This window comes from Sturnira hondurensis, unplaced genomic scaffold, assembly GCF_014824575.4.
Source record: "Sturnira hondurensis isolate 20B ecotype Veracruz unplaced genomic scaffold, ASM1482457v3 Scaffold0010812, whole genome shotgun sequence".
Taxonomy (NCBI): Eukaryota; Metazoa; Chordata; class Mammalia; order Chiroptera; family Phyllostomidae; genus Sturnira; species Sturnira hondurensis.
In genome coordinates, this window is record NW_028083443.1 from 643817 (window position 1) to 663715 (window position 19899).

Below are 19899 nucleotides of genomic sequence, written 5' to 3' on the forward strand. Positions count from 1 at the left end.
CCTGTGGGTGAGGTTTCTTTACGCTGCCTGAAGCAGAAAGCGGTTTGTTAGAGGTCACCGTGACCTTACAGCCAAGGCCCAGACCCGTGCTAGCAGTAAACCCAGCCCCAGAGCTTGGTCCTCTGTCTCCAGGCCAGTTCATACTGTAGCTCTTGAATCCTTTTCTTTTACTGCCGGTATACAGGGCTGGGCAAAAGTGGGTTAACAGTAATATTAAGTAAATAATAACACAAGCATAAACTCTGTGTCTTGCGTACTCACAGCTGTAAAGCTCCTTTGCCCTGCCCTGTGTTACCAGTACCACCCAACACTCACAGAATAGGCATAATGAAGGGCTTACTTAAAAAACAGTACTTTCAATTTTCAGAAGTTTCCTATAAATGGATGGGCCATTTCCTCTCTGGCCCCAACCTCAAAATGGCTATTACAATTCTAAAGTATTAATAAAACAGTAAACACTGTGCTTAAGTTTTTCCCGATTTTTTTTTTTTTAGCAGAACAGTTTGAGCAGATAGTAAGTCTGCTGCTTTTTCAAGTAAATTTAATGAGAAGTCAGATAGAACTTCTCTTCCCAAACTTGAATGCACAAAGGAAAAAAATAAATACGTCCTAAAGAAGCTCGGACTTGACTGTTTTTATCTTTGATTATCATTACTGAAGACATCCTTTTAGGGCAAACACAGAGTTTATTTTGCTCCTTTCACTGGGCTTCAGGAAGGACGGTTAGTTAGTAAACAGGCATTCTCTCCTCCTTTCCCAGAAACCCCAATAGTTTACTTCAAAGCTAATTCTAGGGTGAGTCCCTTTGATCTCCCTACTATCGCTTAAAGAATTACAGTGTGGTTTGGCAATTCTGGCTAGAATGCTAGACCTTAGAAAAAAAAAAAAAGCCTTAGGTTTTATGTTAAATAATTTGAGTTCGACAATAGGAAGTTCTTCTACCTGTTGAAAAACAACAACCCAAGCCCTTAAGATCTTGACAGTAGGAAGAAAATAACCCCAGTGCTGTTCAAATGATGGGGTTGGTTCAGTGTTTTGAAAGTTACCATCTGGGTTGATCCCTTAATGAGATGTCTGAGCACAGGCAGAAGGTCAACAAAAACCCAGGGCTTCTTGGGCATCCCTCTGGGTTGACTGATTGGCAGAGTCGGGAGACAAACGTAGGGCCCCTGCCTTCCAGCCCTGCGCGAAGCATGCACCATCATCCAAGTCTGCGAGGAAACCCTTCTCAAGGTCTGTGTGCGGTTTGGGGGCTGGTGAAACAGGAGTCCCCCTTGTCTTCACTTCCTAACCACGATCTGTAACAGTTTGGGCTTCTTTCTCTCTGGCTTCCACTTCCAAAAACAGAATAGAGTCTACTTGTCTGAATATCGGTATGTAAGCACTGAAAACTTATGTAAGCACTGAAAACTTCCAACCCTCTCATTAATAACACTGAAGGATTCACTTTTGTAAATAAAGATGGCATAATTAGGACTTCATTATCATAGATATGCATTCTTTTTTGTTTACGTGAACTTTACATAATTGACATATAATATTGTGTAAGTTTAAGGTGTACGTGGTGATAATTTGAGACTCGCATAATTGCAAAGTGACTACTTCAATAAGGTTAGTTAACACTTCCATCCCTCATGTAATGAGCGGTCCTTCTTTTTGTGGGTGGCGACAGCACTGAAGATTTACTACTCTCTGAGTAACTTTCGAGTGTATGATAGAGTCTTGTTAACTGTAGTCACCGTTCTCCACATTGGATCCCAAACCCACCTTGTACCTGGGAGTTTGTACCCTTTGGCCAGTGTGTCTCCATTGCCCCCACGCCTGCGACCCTGGCAACTGCCATTCTACTTCTACTTCTGTAAGTTTGGCGTTTTTAGATTCCACGTAGACGGTGGAACATAGTGTTTGTCTTTCTTTGTCTGACTTATTTCACTTAGTGTGGATGGGCCTTGGTCTCAAGGTCCATCCATGTTGTCCAAAAGGCAGGATTTCCTTCTTTTTTGTCATGACTAAATAATATTCCTGTGTGTGTGTGTGTGTGTGTGTGTGTGTGACATTTTCTTTATCAATTCATTTGTTGTATGCTTAGGTTGTTTCCATGTCTCAGCTACTGTGAGCAATGCTATAATGACCGTGGGACCTCTCAATACCTCTTCAAGACAGTGATTTCATTTCCTTTGGGTTGGTACCCAGAGATGAAATTGCTGGATCTTATATTAGTTCCATTTCTAATTTTTTGAAGAATCTTCATAAACTTTCAATAGTGGCTATACCAACTTACATTCCTATCAACTGTGTACAAATGTTCCCTTTTCTCCACATCCTCACCAGCCGTTATCTCCTGTCTGTTCGGTAATAGCCATTCTACGGGTGTAGGGGTTGTGATTTGCATTTCCTTGATGATGGGTAATGTTTCATGTACTGTTGGCCATTTGTCTGCTTTGGAACAATGTCTACTCAGATCCTCTGCCCATTTTTAAATCAGACTGTTGTTTCGCTATTGGGATAGATATGCCATTTTGGATTTTAACCTCTTATCACACAGAGGTTGCAAATATTTGTCTCCCATTCAGTAGATTTCCTTCTCATTTTGTGGATTGCTTCTCTGGCTGTGCAGAAGCTTCTCGGATTGATGTAGCCCCCTTGTTTATTTTTGCTTTTGGTGTCATATATGAAAAATGATTGCCATGACTCATGTCAAGGAGGTGATCCCCTGTGTTGTCTTCTGGGAGTTTCATTGTTTCAGATACTACAATGAATCCATTTCCGGGTGAGTTTCGTGAGTAGTGTAAAATACAGGTCCAATTTTATTCTTTTGCATGTGAGTATCCAGTTTTCCCTACACCATTTATTGAATGAGCTATTCTTTCCCAATGACCATTTTAGGCTCCCTTTTCAAATATCAGTTGACCATATCTATTTGGGTTTATTTTTGGGCTCTGGATCCTGTCCTGTTGGTTTATGTTTCCGTTTTTATTCCAGGACTGTATTCTTCTGTTTAGTGTAGCTTTAGGCTAAAGTTTGTAATCAGGAAGGGTGATGCCTCCACCTTTGTTCTTTCTCAAGATTGCTTTGGCTATTCAAGGTCCTTTGTGTTTCCATATGAATTCTAGGATTGTACACTTTGCTTCTGTGATAAATGCCATTTGACGGGGATTGTGTTGAATCTTTGGATCTCTGGGTAATGTTTAAGACAACATTAATTTTTCCAATCCAAGAATATATGTTTTAAAATTAATTAGTGTCTTCTTCAATTCCTTTAATCAGTGCCAATGCATTTAATCAATACAGGTTTTCCTTGTATAGGTCTTTTACCTCCTTGGTTAAATTTATTCCTAAGTATTTTACTTTGTTGATGGTATTATAAAAAGGAATTTAAAAAAATTTCATTTTGTTACTGTATAGAAATGCAACTGATTTTTGTATGTTGAGTTTATATCCTGCAACTTTACTAATTTTTTCAACTTCTCAGTATTTGTGTAAAGTCTTTAGAATGTCTTATGTAGATTTTCTCTATACAGATCATATCATCTGCAAACCAAGGCAATTTTCATTATTTTAATATATTTTTTCATCCACGTCTGGAGTCATCCTTTCTGTTAATAAAGGTGTTAGGGAAGCATGAGAAATATACGTGCAATCCAGATGTTGGCTACCTCTGACCTGGTAAGGGCTGACACTTTGATGAAGCATTAGCAACCACAGTGGAAAATTCTTTCACTAGAAGAATTCCCATTGTTCCTGTGATTCTTTTCAGTCACAGGGACCCATCTTTTTGACAGTGTTCAGCCCGGGCATCGTTCAGTCCAGTTCTCTTCTGCCTGCTCCTTCCGTATAGTACAGAGTAGCCCTTCCACCCCCTCCCCACCCGGTTCATGGTCATTCCTCTCCACTGTACTTCACCCACCTGCTACAACAAACTTCAGCCTGAATGACATACTTCTACTGTACCGGAGCATTACCTAACCAAGCCAGTCTCTCCCTGTAGAGCAGTGGTTTTTAAACTAGGTCTGATCCCCCCACCACAGGGGACATGTCTGGGGACATTTTTGTTTGTCATGTCTATAGGAGTGCAGCTGGCATCTAATGGGTGGAGGCCAGGGTTGCTGCTAAACATCCTACAATGCACAAGCCAATCCTCCACGACAAAGAATTATCTGGCTCAAATTGACAATAGTTTTCAACTTCCGTTAAGAAACCCTGCTTTAGAAAAATTCTTGTGTCAGTTGCAGTATTCTTGATATTTCCTTCTCTGGGACTATCAATGTTTTCTTACTTCTGTGCATTAAAAGTTCATACACACACACACACTCCAGTCAATAAACAGTTGTTGGACACCAGGCAGGTGTCGGGCACTGAAATGGGTGCTCACCGTGCAAGGAGGGAGACAGATAATACCTTGTGAAAGGGTCTGTGACTGCATAAAGGAGAGATACCTCACCTAGTCCAGCGTGATCTGCAAAGATTTTTTTTTTTGAAGGATGTGAGAAGAGGCTTGAATTGAGCCTGGAAGAATACATACCTGAAAGCCAGGTAAAGGAAGGAAGGAAAGCACATTTCTTACCAAGGGAGAAATGTGGGTCAAGATCCATGGTTGGAGGAGGGTGCTGCCGGAAACCATCAGACGGTCCTTAAAGGCAATGGGGGGTCCTTGAGTGAGGAGTTGACTGGGGGGATGTGTTGGAAGCATAATTAGATTGACCTCTGAGAAAGGTCATGTGAATTCTGAAATTTAGCGGAGAGCTAATGAGGGCCGGAACTAAGGTAGTGGAAATAGGGATGGAAAAGACGGGCCAGTTGGAGAAATATTTAGAAGATAAAGATGGACAGAACTAGGAAGAGGGTGCACATGGGAATGAGAGATGGGGAAGTCCAGCATGACCCCTGGATTTTGGGTGTGGTACCATTGAGCAAGTCAGGAAGGCAGGAAGAGGTCAAATTTTGTTGGACAAGACCGAAAATCAAGTTTGGACATGTCTTTGTGTCATACAAATTTTTTTCATTTATAAAATTAATATAAATGTCTTTTGTAAAAAAAAAAAAAAACCTTGTTAAAGAAAGAGAAGTACAAAATCTCCTTCAGAAATAGCCAGTACTAAAAATCATTGTGAAGTTGTTTTCCCAATTTGTTCTGTGTGGAAAAATTATGCATTTTAAAAATACAGTCAGAAATTAGGATACTTTAAACATTGCTTTTCATTTTGTTCATATGACATGAAACATCTCCCTGTGTCATTGAGTATTATCCTACATTTTTAGTGGCTGCACAATATTTTGCTTTATGGAAGAACCACAGTTTACTTCCCCAACCCTATTGTTGGACGTTTAGATTGCTTAAGGATTCTTTTTTTAAAAATATTTTATTTATTTATCTATAGAGGGGAAGGGAAGGAGAGAGGAAGGAAACATCAATGTATGGTTGCTTCTTGTGCATCCCCTGCAGAGAACTGGTCCCTGCTGGAAACTGGCCTGCAACCCAAGCATGTGCCCTGACTGGGAATCGAACCGCGATAGACTGGTTCGCAGGCCCGCGCTCAATCCACTGAGCTACACCAGCCAGGGCTGCTTAAGGATTCTTATTTTTAACACATCACACCTGATACCACCACAGGCGAATCCTCCAGAAGTGGAGAGGTGGCCTGTGAAGTATTAGATATTTATTAGGGATCTCCCCCAGTGAATCGAAGAGGGAGGAACCAGGAATGGGCAAGGGAGAAGAGGAGCTGTGATACAAGGCCTGCCGCCTGCTTTAACAGCAGTCATGTCTAGGGAAAGGGCCCATCACAATTGTCCTGTGTTGGGTGGAAATGACTGGGCTTCTATAACTTCATGCCACTCAGTCACCAGATGAGGGAGACTCTGGGGCTGTGAGGCTGTGATCTGCCACTGAGGCCCACCTCCAATTTGCAGACAGATGGAGGCTCTCTGCTGACCTCGCTCCCCTAGAGGGAGGTTTGGGTACTGCATCTCTGTCCCCAGCCACAGATACACACCTCTTTGCTCATAGCCTTAGGGGAAGTTTCCAGAGGTGAAATTGCCACAATGGAGCATTTAGAAACGTTTAATATTTGTCGCCAAATTGCTTTAGAGAGAGATTGTACCACTTTCTCTCACCAACATCTCATTTCATCACTAATGGATGAGAACGTGACAATTGTACTGTTTTTAAATATTGAAGACGTCTCAAATTCTTTTGGAAAATAAATGACATTCATCATGTTTTATCATTGTGAGTTTTCTTTTACACTCCCAACTCACGTTGCCTTTCTCTGTAGAGCTCCATAAATCTTTCCAGGATAAAAACACTTTAATCACTGATGTTAGGAGGCAAAGAACTGGATTGGGTATTCTGAGTTGCTGGTGCCTACGCTGACTTAACAGAATCCGCAATACCTCACAGCTCTTTCCATGTGAGTATCTGAGCAAACAGGAGAATTCCCGTTTATTAGGAAAAATCCATATTTGACACACTGATATTAGAAAGACTAGGGGAATAACCATCATTTGTTGAGTGTCTCCTCCATGCCAGCAAGGCCCTGGGCTTTTTACACACACCATCATGTTTAATTCTCACAAGAACCCTTTGAAGTAGTTATTATTTACTTCATTTTCCAGATGAGAAAACTGAGGCTTAGGGAGTTTGATAACTTGGTAACCTTCCTCATTCAGATCCCCAAGCCTGTGTACTTCTTAACATCCTGGGCTGCTGTCCCCAAAGCTCTAAGTCAATTTAGAGAGAAGCAGCTTTAAATAGTGTAGCATACTCTATACAAACTGCAGTAACAACACTCATGAAGATGGTGGAATGTCTGTCTTTCTACTGGACTGGAAGTTCATGAGGTTCAGTGTCTATATTTTAAAACAATTTTTATATTGCTTGTGAAATCTAGCCCTTTACCTACACAAAGTGCTCACTAAATATGTAACAGAACAGATCTTGAATAGCCAGAAAGAGAAAAGTATTTTCCAGTTTCTTTTATTCTTTCATCCTCACTTTGGGGTTTGGTCTGATCACAGCATGGCCAGCAGGCAGAGAGGTAGTCCAATCAATGGCCTCCTGCTTCTGCAGTAACAATTCCTAGCTCTTCACCCATTGATTCCAGACAGTGTCAATGAAAAAAAGGTTGAACAAAAATAAACGGACAAGCAAAAACCATCCTCAAGAGGTCACCGCAAACAGGAAGAAGGTGGGCGGAGTCGTTACTCAGAAGGGTAAATACGTTGTAACCCACTCTAAATCTAAACTTCCAGGTAACTGGGCATCCAGAGGAAATAGAAGTATGTTGAAGACACCACAAAGACATCATAAAATAAACCCGGAAGGCTGCGCTGGTTTCTTTTATAAGACAATGTCAATGTGAAAAAACAGGGAGAAGGAAGGAGGAGGCTGGTCGAGGTTTAAAAAAGATGCAATGTGCGGTCAATTGTTTGGCCCCTGGTCTGCGTTAGTCAGCTATAAAAGACATTTTTGGGGTCAGTTGGAGGAATGTAGGTCTGGATTGGGTATAAACTGTGAAACTGAGGGTTTTTGTGACTCATTAAATTTTGCTTTAAATCCTAAGCTTAGAAATGATCGCTCACTAGCTCTCCCCTCTTCCCCCTCCCTCAAAGACCTAGCCTTGCCCCTGACGCTCAGCAGGCCTGCAGGCAGCAGAAGACAGTAGCGGGCACTGCCTCGTGGTCGAACAGTCTGGTCCTCTGCCAGGCTACAGAAAGCATTTGCCCTAAGTTACGTTTCAGTTCCTAAGGTGGGATGATGTGCCCTGGCTACGTTTTTCTACGACAGAGGGGTCCCGGAAACAGACCTCAGAATCGTTCTCCAAACCTGAAGAAATGATTCACTACCCTGGCCTCACCTCATCTCCCAGCCAGCTGGAAACCCTAACCCACGCTGTGTTGAGATTCGCCCTTATAAAACCTACGCCCCAACCTCTCCATCCAGGGGTTCGGGCTTTTGAGCATTAGCTTCCCTTTCTCCTGGATAGCGCCCTTCATAATAGAACGGCCAGCATTTCTCCACTGTGATTCTTGGGGTTTAGTGTTTGCTTCTGCTGGCACGGATGGACAAATTCTTTCTGTTTCATAACGATTGACATTAGCTAATTATTTTTAGCTTTAGTTAACCACTGTGGAAATGGTAACACGGTTACATAGAAAGTATCCTTTTAAGAATGAAATACAGCTCTGTCCAGGCGGTTCAGTCAGTTGGGAGCGCTGTCCTGTGCACCGAAGGGTCGCAGGTTCAATCCTCCGTCACCGCACATACACACCTGGTTGCAGGTTGGGGGCAATCACCGACAGGGCACCTACTGAAGATGACAGTGACCGATGGATATTTCTCTCTAATATCAATGAAAACAAGTCCTTGGGTGAAGACTTTTTAAAAATGAGATGTATACTGTAGTATTTAGGAGTGAAATATAACAATAGCTTAAAAACTTGAGCAGAAAAGGCGATGAATAAGGTAAAATGTAAACAATTGTTAAATATTGATATGTCTTTTTTTTGTCATAAAGAGTAAACAATCAACCAGGAAAATCAAAGAAACAGGTTGCTTCCTTTAAAGGAGGAAGAATCCATTCTCATACGCCTCCGAAGTTGCTGCGGTTAACCTGCGGCCTGGCTAGGGTTTCAGCAGCAGCTGAGTGAGGTCCCCAGGGAGTCACGACAGCCGAGCAGGTTCCTTTCCGTCTGATTTGGGTGCGACAAGAATCCGAGTTAGCCAACCCCAGAACTCCCGCCCCTCCGGCACAGTGCAGCTACTCGGGGACTCTGCGCGCACGGTCCCCTCCGCCCTCGAGTGTACCCAAACCTGAGCGGGTGCCGGTTTGCCGCTCCGGGCGGGGGCGGTCCAGTGGAGTCGGCGAGCGGTGGGACGAATGCAAGGTTCCCAGCCCCTCGAACCCTTTGCAGACTGGCAGGTACTTTTCATCATACCAACCTGGAATCAAGGGTGGGGGGGGGGGGAGGAGCAGGACCCGCCCAGGCTGGGGAAAAGGGGCGGCCGGTGCCCAGGCCACTACCCTCACCTGCGGCCAGGAGGGCGTGGGCGGCTGCAGGGGGAGGACAGCTCCGGGTGGGGCGCGCACGCTGCACCGGCTGGCTCCGCAGGGGCAGGGGCAGGGGCAGGAGCCGCGCGCCGCCGGTGGGGCCGCAGGTGAGGGCGGCGAGCCGGGCTGGGCCGCGTTGCCCCGCAGAAGTTTCTTGGCCGGGAAAGGTGCAATTGTGTGCAGCTATTCCTGGTATGTCAGGCGGGCCCCGTGGCCTCGAGCCGCGGGGGGCGCTCCTTCCAGAGGCCGCGGGAGGTGCAGGGCGGCCTGGCGGGCGGAGGCGGGAGGGATGCGGGCCCTGCGACGCGTCCCCTCCGGGCGGAGCTGCGGTCCGGGTGGGCAGCGAGGGAGCGGGAGTGTGGCCCGGGACCCAGCCTCTGGCGGACTGAGGCATCCCCTGGCCCAGACAGTCTGACCGCGAAGGCGGCCGCGGCCGGGCGGCGGGGGCAGCCGCAGGGGGGCGGACGGAAGCGGCGACTGGGCCGCTCCGGGTGGGCGGGGGCGGGGCCATTCCGGAGAGGGCGGTGGCAGCACAGCGACTTTTGAAGTCCCAGCAGTTTGTCGGTGCCGCGCAACGCCACTGGTCGCTCTGCTCCGTTGCACGTGGCTTCGCGGAACTGGGGTGGTTTTCAAGAGTTTGGAAAAAGTCACGTCTTCAGATCTTTCTGAGCTGCAGAGCGCAACAAAGGGAGGGAGAGCCCGGGCGCCCTGCGGCCGGCGCAGAGGCGGGGCAGCAGACGAGACGCGCGAGGGACCCCCTGCCCCTCCCCGCTCCCGACGTATCCGTCTCGCCCTCTCTCGCCCTAGTACTGGAGGAGATGCAGGAGATCGAGGCCGACTGCGCCGTAGCGTTCGCCGAAGCCCAAAGATGGGTAGAGGTGAGTGCCTTTACTCTCCTATATGCACGGTTTTGAGGGCGTCGCTAGGTGAGGGCGACCCCGCCACTCTGCGCTTCACCATTTTCCTTGCACCTTTGCGGGCTTGTGGCTGCGGGCTGGGCTGCGTGTGCACTTGGGTATACTTTGCAAGTTCTGCTTATCCAGTCTTTTAACGTCTGGCTAAGTTTTGCGCTGCCCACCCGCGACGGTCTCGCCGGCGACCCCAGAGCTCCTCTGCCAGAGCGGAGTGGAGCGCTGGATCGGCCGGGCTCCGGGACCGCGCATCCCTGTGGGCCAGACCGCGAAGGCGCCGGGACGCCCGGGATGTCTCTCTGCGGGGCAGGGTCGGTCCAGGGTCCTGGGGGGCGTTTCTGTGGGTGTCTAGAAGTGGAGATGCCCAACATGTACCCGCAAGGGCAGTATATTGTGCGTGCGTTGTGTGTGAGGGCGGGAGGGGGCGTTTAGACCCCTAGGGCTCTGCTGGAGAGGTGCTTACCCCGAGGAAGCATCCGGAGCCCCGGGGGGTGGAAGTCCGGGCTCGTACTTCGGAGTCGGCATTGATGAGATAAGATATCCTAAGGTCACTCCTGAAAGGTGGTTACTTTCCCAGCTGAGCCTGGGACCCAAAATCTATCCCTTTCTTTCCCATTAAAAAAAAAGGGAAATGGTCTTTTACAGGCTTCTTCGTGGACATCTTAGGGTTAACGTCTGTTGAAAGTTAACAGCAGGACTTCTGGCCATTATTCCACTGGATGGAGAAGACGACTTTTTATTTTTACTTTAAGTTTCTTTACTGTATTTTTTCAATTACCATTTAGTCCCCTTCTACCCCTCCTCCCTCTCACCCTCCGCACTTTTAAAATGATGCAGAAGACGTCTTCCCAGCAGATGTGAACCAGGAACAGTTGCTTGTTAGAAAACGGTTGCCTTCACCAGCCTTGCAGTCACTTAGAAGTTATTGATGCCAGGTGTTGGCTTATTCCTATTTGGTTCAAATTTAATAATACATATTTAATTAATTCACATTTAAATATGGATTAAAATATTTAAAAATTAAATTTAGGTTTAAAGATTGTTTTATGGAAAAACAACATATTCAAGAACCCCAAAGCAGACTGTTTAAAAATAATTCGTTTGTCCCCAAAGAACTAAATGTATATGGGTTGAAAAAATAATGATAAACTTTCAACGTTACAGTTTTTACCCTCAAGAAAGGAGTGTGAAGTGTGAGGATTACCCACTAGATAGGGAATATCTAAAAAATTAACTTTTGTTTCCTTTTTAAACTGAAACCTTGAGCTAGTCTGAAGGTGACTTAGAAAGGTGTGGGGGGGGCGGGCATGGGAGGCTGGGAGAAGAATAAGGGCTGTATTTTGAACTGAAATGAGAGTGGAAAAATTCCAGCAATGTAGTTAAGAGAAATAACTTCCCTCATTCATAAACTTTGAAAAGTCAGGACTTCCAAAGGTAATTTTCCATTAGCTGTGTTTGTTCTGCATAATTTTAGAAAAGAAATTAAACTTTCTTTTTGTGTTTCAGTGCTGCGGATGTAAGGGGGGAGAAGGACAGAAATCTGGGGACATTTTTGATCATAGGTGGCTCCTGTGTGTAGTTTGCATCTCCATGTCCTGTATTTGCTTCAGAACATCTGTGCATAGGGGTGATTTCCCACTCCTTTCTTTTTTAGAATGCACACTTAAAATCTGAAAATTCCTTGTTTTTTGTAGCTTGCTCATACTCATGTTGGACTTCTGGGAGAACTTTCTATCTAATAAAGTCGGGGAAGTGTATAGCGGTAAGAGGTATGGGGGTGCGAGGTGAATGTGCTCATCCTCCCCACTCCCACCCCACTCCATCTAAAGGGGTTTTCGGCAGTGAAACTGTTTTGTTTATCATCAGCAGAGAGCCAGGTCTTTCTAAAGGTTCTGATATGTGATTTTAATATAATTAATAAAGCTAAAATTAAGTGTTTTTACCCCTAGTGACACAGGGAGCAAGGCAGTGTATTTCTTGCAGGCATGTGAATACGTGGACTTCTATATTGACGTACACTTTGGTATACTCTGGGCACTTGAAGTAACAGTGGTGTGTTCACTCTTAGGTTTATTCATTTCTTTTCAATTAGTGCCCAGATTTACTTGTCTCCTTAGCTTTGCCTTTACCACCAAGGCACATACTTTAAAGTATTATTTTTGCCAGAAAAAGCAGAATGAACAACTCTCTCATCGTTAAAACCTCTTTAACTCTGAGAGCCCCTAATTTGAATATGAAATAATACTTTCAAAGTGTGTTTTATGAAGTATTTTGGAAAGTAAGGAAGATTATAGTGTAAATCTTTCTCCTGCTTGCTAATATTCTTGCTTCATTTTTCCTTTCTGATTACTTTCCTTTACATATATTGAAGCATAATAGGGTCATTTATATGTGTGTGTGTATACACACATACGTGCATTATAATAGTATATTATATAATACATATATTATATATAATGCAATCTGCCACCTTTATTCTCAGCTGCTGCTTTTAATAGCCCAAGGTCAAGAAACTACAATGACCTTGTAAAACTTTGAATGATGACCAGAGTCCATGACATTATGTCCTTGCCATTTCCAGTCTCCATCTTTGGTTTCAAATAGCTAATGTATTATTGCCACACTCAAAGTTAAAGTTTTATTTATTTCATTTCAGGTGGGGGAAGAGAAAGGGTGAGGTGCGGGCTCATGGTTGTTACTCTGCCAATTACTAACATTTTATGACTCTATTTATTTCAAATTGTACTTAGATACTTTAGAGTGTAAATATAGTTCTAGTTAGTTTAATTTTTTAATTCAAAACAAATGTAGGAATGCCCCTTTTAAGGTAATTCAACATAATGATATTGGATATTATCTGGTTAGAAATGCTCTTTGGAATATTAATGGTGTAGCAGAACTGGTTTATGATTAAACACTGGTGTAAACCCAAACAGTGTCATGGTTTGAAGGCAAAGGCTGAGGGGAAGCTTGATTCTAGGTCAGGAGACGGGTGGTGAAGTGGGAGAAAATACAGCCTGGGCCCTCTCATTTTAGTCATTTTCTGCAGCACCTTTTAATTTTCAGTACCTAATAGTTTCCTCTGTCTCTTTGTTTTGGGACATTAAACTGTCTTAGAGTAATCACTCACAATTACCAGTGAGATTGGAAACCAGGGGTATGGCTCATGGCACTGGCTGGTCACCAGTTTCCAGTCTGTAAGTTAACGAGTTAATGGACCTCTCTAGGTTGAGGTTTAAATACCACCTCCCTGCTCACCTGCTCTTCCTGTTATCTCTGAGTTTGATTCTTTCGTATCACTGTCACCTTGTGGAAGGACCCAAGGGATGCCAACAGAGCTCATTGCCATGCCTGGCACCAGAATATGAATCCTTCCTCAGTTGCTTCCAACTGGCCTGTTCTCTCCGCCTGCCTCCAGTTTTCCCCTTCAGGGATGCGCTGGTCACCAGCTATGCTTACCTTGGATGCTAAACTACGAAACTGTACCCCCTGCCTCTAGGCAGAATCCTCCTAAGAGGTTCCCCTTTTCCTTCAAACTGCGTCTTTTCCACTAGTGATCAAGGGCTTGCCTGGGGTGCATGCATCCTCCCTCAGTGCGTGCCCGTGTTGTCTGCAGATGAGGCTCCCAGGAACTGGTGCCTTTGCTTTCCACACGCATGCCGAGCAGCCATTTTTAACCTCTGCGCTGCAAGAATGTTTACAACGTGCAGCTATTTAGTCAGGGGCACTGGCTGCTTTTCCCTTAGATGGTCAAATAAAAAGGTGACAACAGCCAACACAACGATAGCTGTCAGATTCAAACTAATCAAAATGATGCCTATTTCTTTTTTTTGTCAGAGCTGCAAGAAATAGATTTTTGGTGTGCTGCAGAATTTTAGTATTTGGTGTATGTGTGCCATGAGATGAAAGGGGTCGATGTGGATGTAAACATGCATTTGACAATGTTACTGAATTCGTAGAAGCTTTTTCGGCAATTACATATTAGTGTCGATTAACGGAGTAAAGCTGAAAATCCTAAGGTGGTAAAAATTTGTTAAACATTCTAAGTGTTAGAAAGCAATTCTTATACTAGCTGTTGCAGTCAAAATGTTTTCAAAATACAAACCTGATCTTGTTATCCTTGTGTTCTGAGGAGTCATGAGATTTTCAAGTGTGCAATCCTTACATCTGTGAAGTGTAGGATTCACAGTCCTGTGTAAGCTGGTCTCTGCTTATACGTCTGTCTTTATTTGGGGGTTACTTCCTCCCTAACTGTTCGTGTAGTTGCCAGATATCATGGAAATGAAGAGCACAGTTTTGTACGTTACGTACCAGTCCTAATTTAGTTTGTAACTGGAAGTTTGTACCTTCTGACCACCTTCAGCCCATCGAGGGCAACCACACAGTGGTTGTGGTCTATTTGAAAAGCGCTAAGAGAGTAGATTCTGAAAGTTCTCATCACAGGGAGAATAAATTTGTTTTGTAACTGCAGGAGGAGATGGGTGTTAATTAAACTTATTGTGGTAATCATTGCATAATATATGTGTGTCAAATCATCATGCCGAACACCTTAAACTTACACAGAGCTGTGTGTCAATAATAGCTCAATAAAACGGAGAATAAGAAAGGGGGGGAAGCACAGTTTTGGAATCCATCACTGTTTAAGTCCTGGCCCTGCCCTTGAACTCCTCTGGGCTCGGTTTTCTTCTTTGAACCGCCCGTGGTGGTCGTGCCAGTTAAATGCGATGCGGACCGGAAGCAGGTGGTGCTCCCTGGTCGTCTCGAGTATGTCCTCGCTCACAGGGGCGTTTTCGCCCCTCCAGGCTGCTCTGCAGACGCTGCTGCTTATGCCTTGTTCACCGGAGACCCGTTACTGCCCTCCATTCCTCCACATTGGGCTAAAATCCACCGACATGTGAACCTTTTCTGAACCATCAAACCCTCCCCCCACCTCTTCCTTATTGCTCGTGGAAGCCTCTCATTTTGCTCGCTGTGGTACCAGTCTGTCCATTTTTTTCCCATACTAGACTATGTACTAACTGAAGGCAGGAGCATATCTTACCCTTTGCTGGAGGCTTTGGCATGGTGCCCGATGAAAACACTGCCGCTCTAACAACATTTAAACATGGGGTTTTAAAGTCAGATAAGTGGTGTAATGGAAGTTTGCACGGTGTGTAGTGAGGGCGTCTAGGAGGCAGCCCGAGTCAGCCTGGTGAGGCAGGTGGGTGCCCGGAGTGGGCAGCACTGGAGGGCAGGCGGGAGCGGGCCTAACGCTTTTGCCCACTGGGCTGGGAGCTGGTGGCTTGATAACTAGTTGCGAGATCTTGAAGCTGCATTCAGCATAACTTTCAGGAATTGCTCACGAGTAGTTTATTTTTGCTTAGGTGGTGTTTCCGTGCAGTGAAATGCATAGGTTTTGAACCCAGGAGTTTTGTCAAAGGTACATGCTCATGTAACCAGTATCCCAATTGAGACAAAACATTTTTATCACTCAGGAACGTTTCCTTCCAGAAGGACACTCAGTCTCCACCTCTCATAGCAACCACCCTTCTGATTTCTAGCAGCACAAATTGCTCAGGGTACTTTCGAACAGACATAAAATGTCTATATATCAGTGTGTTCCTTTTTCAGAGCAGCATTTTACTATTTCTTGAATACATCTTTAGTTGGCAAATAAGAAAGGATCTTAGGACAGGAGGGGAGGGAGTGTACAAAATCCTTGTGGGAAGGAACTGATTCACACAAACAGAAACCAGGGTAGGGAGGCCGTTAGAACAGTCTGACTCCAGGAAGTGTAAACAGACGGGTCAAGGTATTTCCTGAGGAACAGGGAGGACTTCAGTGCCCTGTCAGTCATTCGGGGCCTTCCAGTGGACGGGTGCACCGAAAACTGCAAATGGACCTCTCTTCCAGTGTAGGCAAGTGCAAGGAACTGGTACCTTGAATTACACAGAGTGTCCTTGAACTGGGGAGAGAAGTGAACTGGCTGTGCCAGAAGGAACGAGCGATCCTCTGGTTCTATCGCCAGGTCACCCTCTGAAAGCTTTGTACTAATTTACAACAGTGAACAGGGGTAGAGGGTTCCAGCTTCTCCAGATACTGGCCAGAGCGGAAAAATTCTCATTTGCACTTTTCCTCCAAATACACAGATGAAAAGACACATCATGCCCTACTTTTCCTCAGATGCTGGAGCTGGTAAGCATTTACCTAACGGATGACTCATTGGGTTCCCCCCATGGAGGAAGGACGAAGCTGGCACAGGAGTGTTCTGTCCCCTCTAAATGTGGTCACAAAGGATCAGGGGGGCCCTGGCCCGGCGAGGGGAGTCTCCAGGGCCATTAAGGAGCGTGTCCCCTGTGTTGCCTTGCTTTTCCTGTGGGTTGTTTGGAGACAGGCCTTTGGAATTCTCACCAAAGTGATGAGATAAGAAAGGGGCTGTTGGCCATTTTGAGGAAGCAGAGCATCTTGATGATGCTGCTTCATCTTTTGTAAAGCCCAGAATTTTTTTATTTTGACCTTTTTTGATTGTTNGTTTCCATGCAGTGAAATGCATAGTTTTTTTAAAATTTTATTTATTTATCTTTAGAAGGGAAGGGAAGGAAAGGAGAGAGGGGGAGAAATATCAATGTATGGTTGCTTCTCATGCGTGCCCTGCTGGGAACTGGTCCCTGCTGGGAACTGGCCTGCAACCCAGGCATGTGCCCTGACTGGGAATCGAACCTCCATCTTTTGGTTCACAGGCCCATGCTCAATCTACTGAGCTACACCAGCCAGGACGAAATGCATAGGTTTTAAACCCAGGAGTTTTGTCAAAGGTATGTGCTCATGTAACCAGTATCCCAATTGAGACAAAACATTTTTATCACTCAGGAACGTTTCCTTCCAGAAGGACACTCGGTCTCCACCTCTCATAGCAATCACCCTTCTGATTTCTAGCAGCACAAATTGCTCAGGGTACTTTCGAACAGACATAAAATGTCTTTATATCAGTGTGTTCCTTTTTCAGAGCAGCATTTTACTATTTCTTGAATACGTCTTTAGGTTGGCAAATAAGAAAGGATCTTAGGGCAGGAGGGGAGGGAGTATACAAAATCCTTGCGGGAAGGAACTGATTCACACAAACAGAAACCAGGGTAGGGAGGCCGTTAGAACAGTCTGACTCCAGGAAGTGTAAACAGACCGGTCAAGGTATTTCCTGAGGAACAGGGAGGACTTCAGTGCCCTGTCAGTCATTCGGGGCCTTCCAGTGGACGGGTGCACCGAAAACTGCAAATGGGCCTCTCTTCCAGTGTAGGCAAGTGCAAGGAACTGGTACCTTGAATTACACAGAGTGTCCTTGAACCGGGGAGAGAAGTGAACTGGCTGTGCCAGAAGGAACGAGCGATCCTCTGGTTCTATCGTCAGGTCACCCTCTGAAAGCTTTGTACTAATTTACAACGGTGAACAGGGGTGGAGGGTCCCAGCTTCTCCAGACACTGGCCAGAGCGGAAAAATTCTCATTTGCATTTTCCCTCCAAATACACAGATGAAAAGACACATCATGCCCTACTTTTCCTCAGATGCTGGAGCTGGTAAGCATTTACCTAACGGATGACTCATTGGGTTCCCCCCATGGAGGAAGGACGAAGCTGGCACAGGAGTGTTCTGTCCCCTCTAAATGTGGTCACAAAGGATCAGGGGGGCCCTGGCCCAGCGAGGGGAGTCTCCAGGGCCATTAAGGAGCGTGTCCCCTGTGTTGCCTTGCTTTTCCTGTGGGTTGTTCGGAGACAGGCCTTTGGAATTCTCACCAAAGTGATGAGATAAGAAAGGGGGTGTTGGCCCTTTTGAGGAAGCAGAGCATCTTGATGATGCTGCTTCATCTTTTGTAAAGCCCAGAATTTTTTTATTTTGACCTTTTTTGATTGTTATTCTATTACAGTTGTCCCAGTTCTTCCCCCTTTGCCCTCCTCTGCCCATCCTCCCCCCGAGAGTCCGTCCCCACACCCTTGTCCATGGCTGTGGGTCATTCATACCTGCTCTCTAACGAGTCCCTTCCCCCTCCTTCCGCCATCCTCCGCCTCCCCTCTCCCCTGTGGTCTCTGACAGACGGTTCCATGTCTCCTGGCTGCGTCCCTGGGCTGAGCGGAGTAAGGCCCTGAGGGTGTGGCAGGGAGTGTGCTGACTCAGTCTGTTTGGTTCTCGACCTTCTGGGCGGCGCTGTGCCGAGAGAGCTTCCGTTCCTCTTACCTCCCCCTTCCTTTTTAGTTTTATTTTTTCAATATTTTATTGTTTATGCTATTACAGTTGCCCCAATCCCCCCCCCCCCCGCTTTGCCCCACGGCACCCAACCTTGCCCCGCCACACTCCCTCAGGCAATCCCCACACCGTTGTCCAGGTCCTTGGGTCCTTCACACATGTTCTCTGGCTCCTTGGTGGGAACCGCCCCCTCCCCTCTGACAGCTGTCCCTCTCTTCCATGTTGCTATGTTCCTGGTTCTGTTTTGCTCCTGAGTTTATTTTGTTTTCCCCTTCCTTTTTAAACTGCGTCTCAACAGAACAGCATGAGAGTTCTAGAAAAGCAGTTGTTTTGAGAATGTTAAGAAATACAAAGCAACATCAATACATTGGCCTGACTCTTCTAGTCTGGAGGAAGGGGACTTTGTGGGGTGAACTATTTTATCCATTACCAGCTGCAGATTGAGCTTTCTGTGCTCCTCCAGTGTCCTCCAGTCCCCGACACAAAGTTCTCAGTGCTTGTGGAAGGAGCAAATGTGTTGTGTCCAGGCAAAAAAGTTGGCTAATTCACTGGGTTGGCCAGAAAGTCCATGGTGTTTTTTCTGTACAATGGCTCTTGCAGCGCTTAGTTGTCTTTAACTTCATTCGAAACAATTTTGTTAGATTGTATAGTGACAGCTGTCATATTAGGGTGCATTACAAAAATTAATCAAAATGGGTGAATTTTTGTGCAGCCATTTTAATATTCAAAATGGAAGAAAATATACAATATTTTTGGTATATTATACTTTATTATTTCAAGATAATTGAAAAAATATTTCAATTTTTATGTAAAGAATTCAACTGAAACACAAAAAGAAAAAGATTTGTGCAGTGTATGGAGAAGGTGCTGTGACTGATCGAAAGTGTCAGAAGTGGCTTGTGAAGTTTCTTGGTGCTTTTGACATTTTGGCTAAATAATTCTTTTTGTGGGGCTGTCTTATGCACTGGAAGATGTTGAGCAGCACCTCTGGTCTCTACCCACTGGAAGCCAATAGTGGGAGACAGCCAACATACTCAGAACATCCAAAGCCAAGTTATTGGTGAAAATGAAAAATTATTTTATGGAAAAAGCTAAGTGGACTTTTTGGCCAACCCAATAATTGATGTTTGCAGATTGCCTTAAGACCGTTAACTGTCACAAATGTATTTGAGCCTGAGGAAGTAATAAATTATGTGTACCTATGCTTATGCTTTAGTTTCTGAAGTTAACAATTGGGTGTGTTTCTTTACAAATTCTTTTGTGTGCCCCCAACTCTCAGTAAGGAGAACAGCTGTCACATAGGCACAGCTTTGAGAACAGAGACTTAATGCGCTCAGTCTGCTCCTCGGCTCCGAGGAGATGGACATCAGTGAAGCCTGTGAATGAATCCCAGTGCAGCCCCGCAAACAGCCTTTCCAGACTGTAAAGTCCTCCCTCGTGGGGTGCTTAAAGACTGGTTCTAATTTCTGAGTACAGGATGCTCAATTTGGTGCTTGAGTAAATTTAGATGAGGTTGTACAGCACCAGACCATTATGTCTGTCTTTAAGGACAGTGGGAATTTTCCTAAGGAGAGAGCTTAGGAAAATTTCGTGTGGGTTCAGTGGGCAGAACTGGTAGTCATTGATTGGTTACAGTGAGACTTTTTGTTTGGCTCCAGTATGTTGAAGACCCGTCTAGAAATAAAGAGCCATCCTACAACAGCTGACTTCAATAGTGAGTTACC

General features: G+C 45.2%; 1 protein-coding gene across 11 annotated transcripts in view; it reads left to right on the forward strand.

Annotated features, from left to right (window-relative positions):
• Window positions 1-8809: 8809 nt before the first annotated feature.
• Window positions 8810-19899, forward strand: part of LMO7 (LIM domain 7) — a 212732-nt gene continuing 201642 nt past the window's right edge. For 10 of the 11 annotated variants that reach the window (XM_037059351.1, XM_037059353.1, XM_037059354.1 and 7 more), the window contains exon 1: window positions 9707-9928. In XM_037059351.1, coding sequence (XP_036915246.1) covers window positions 9869-9928 — 60 coding nt within the window. In that variant the 5' untranslated portion in view covers window positions 9707-9868. Of the gene's footprint in view, window positions 8922-9706; window positions 9929-19899 lie in introns of those variants that run through there. The other variant, XM_037059350.1, reaches the window with a different exon arrangement.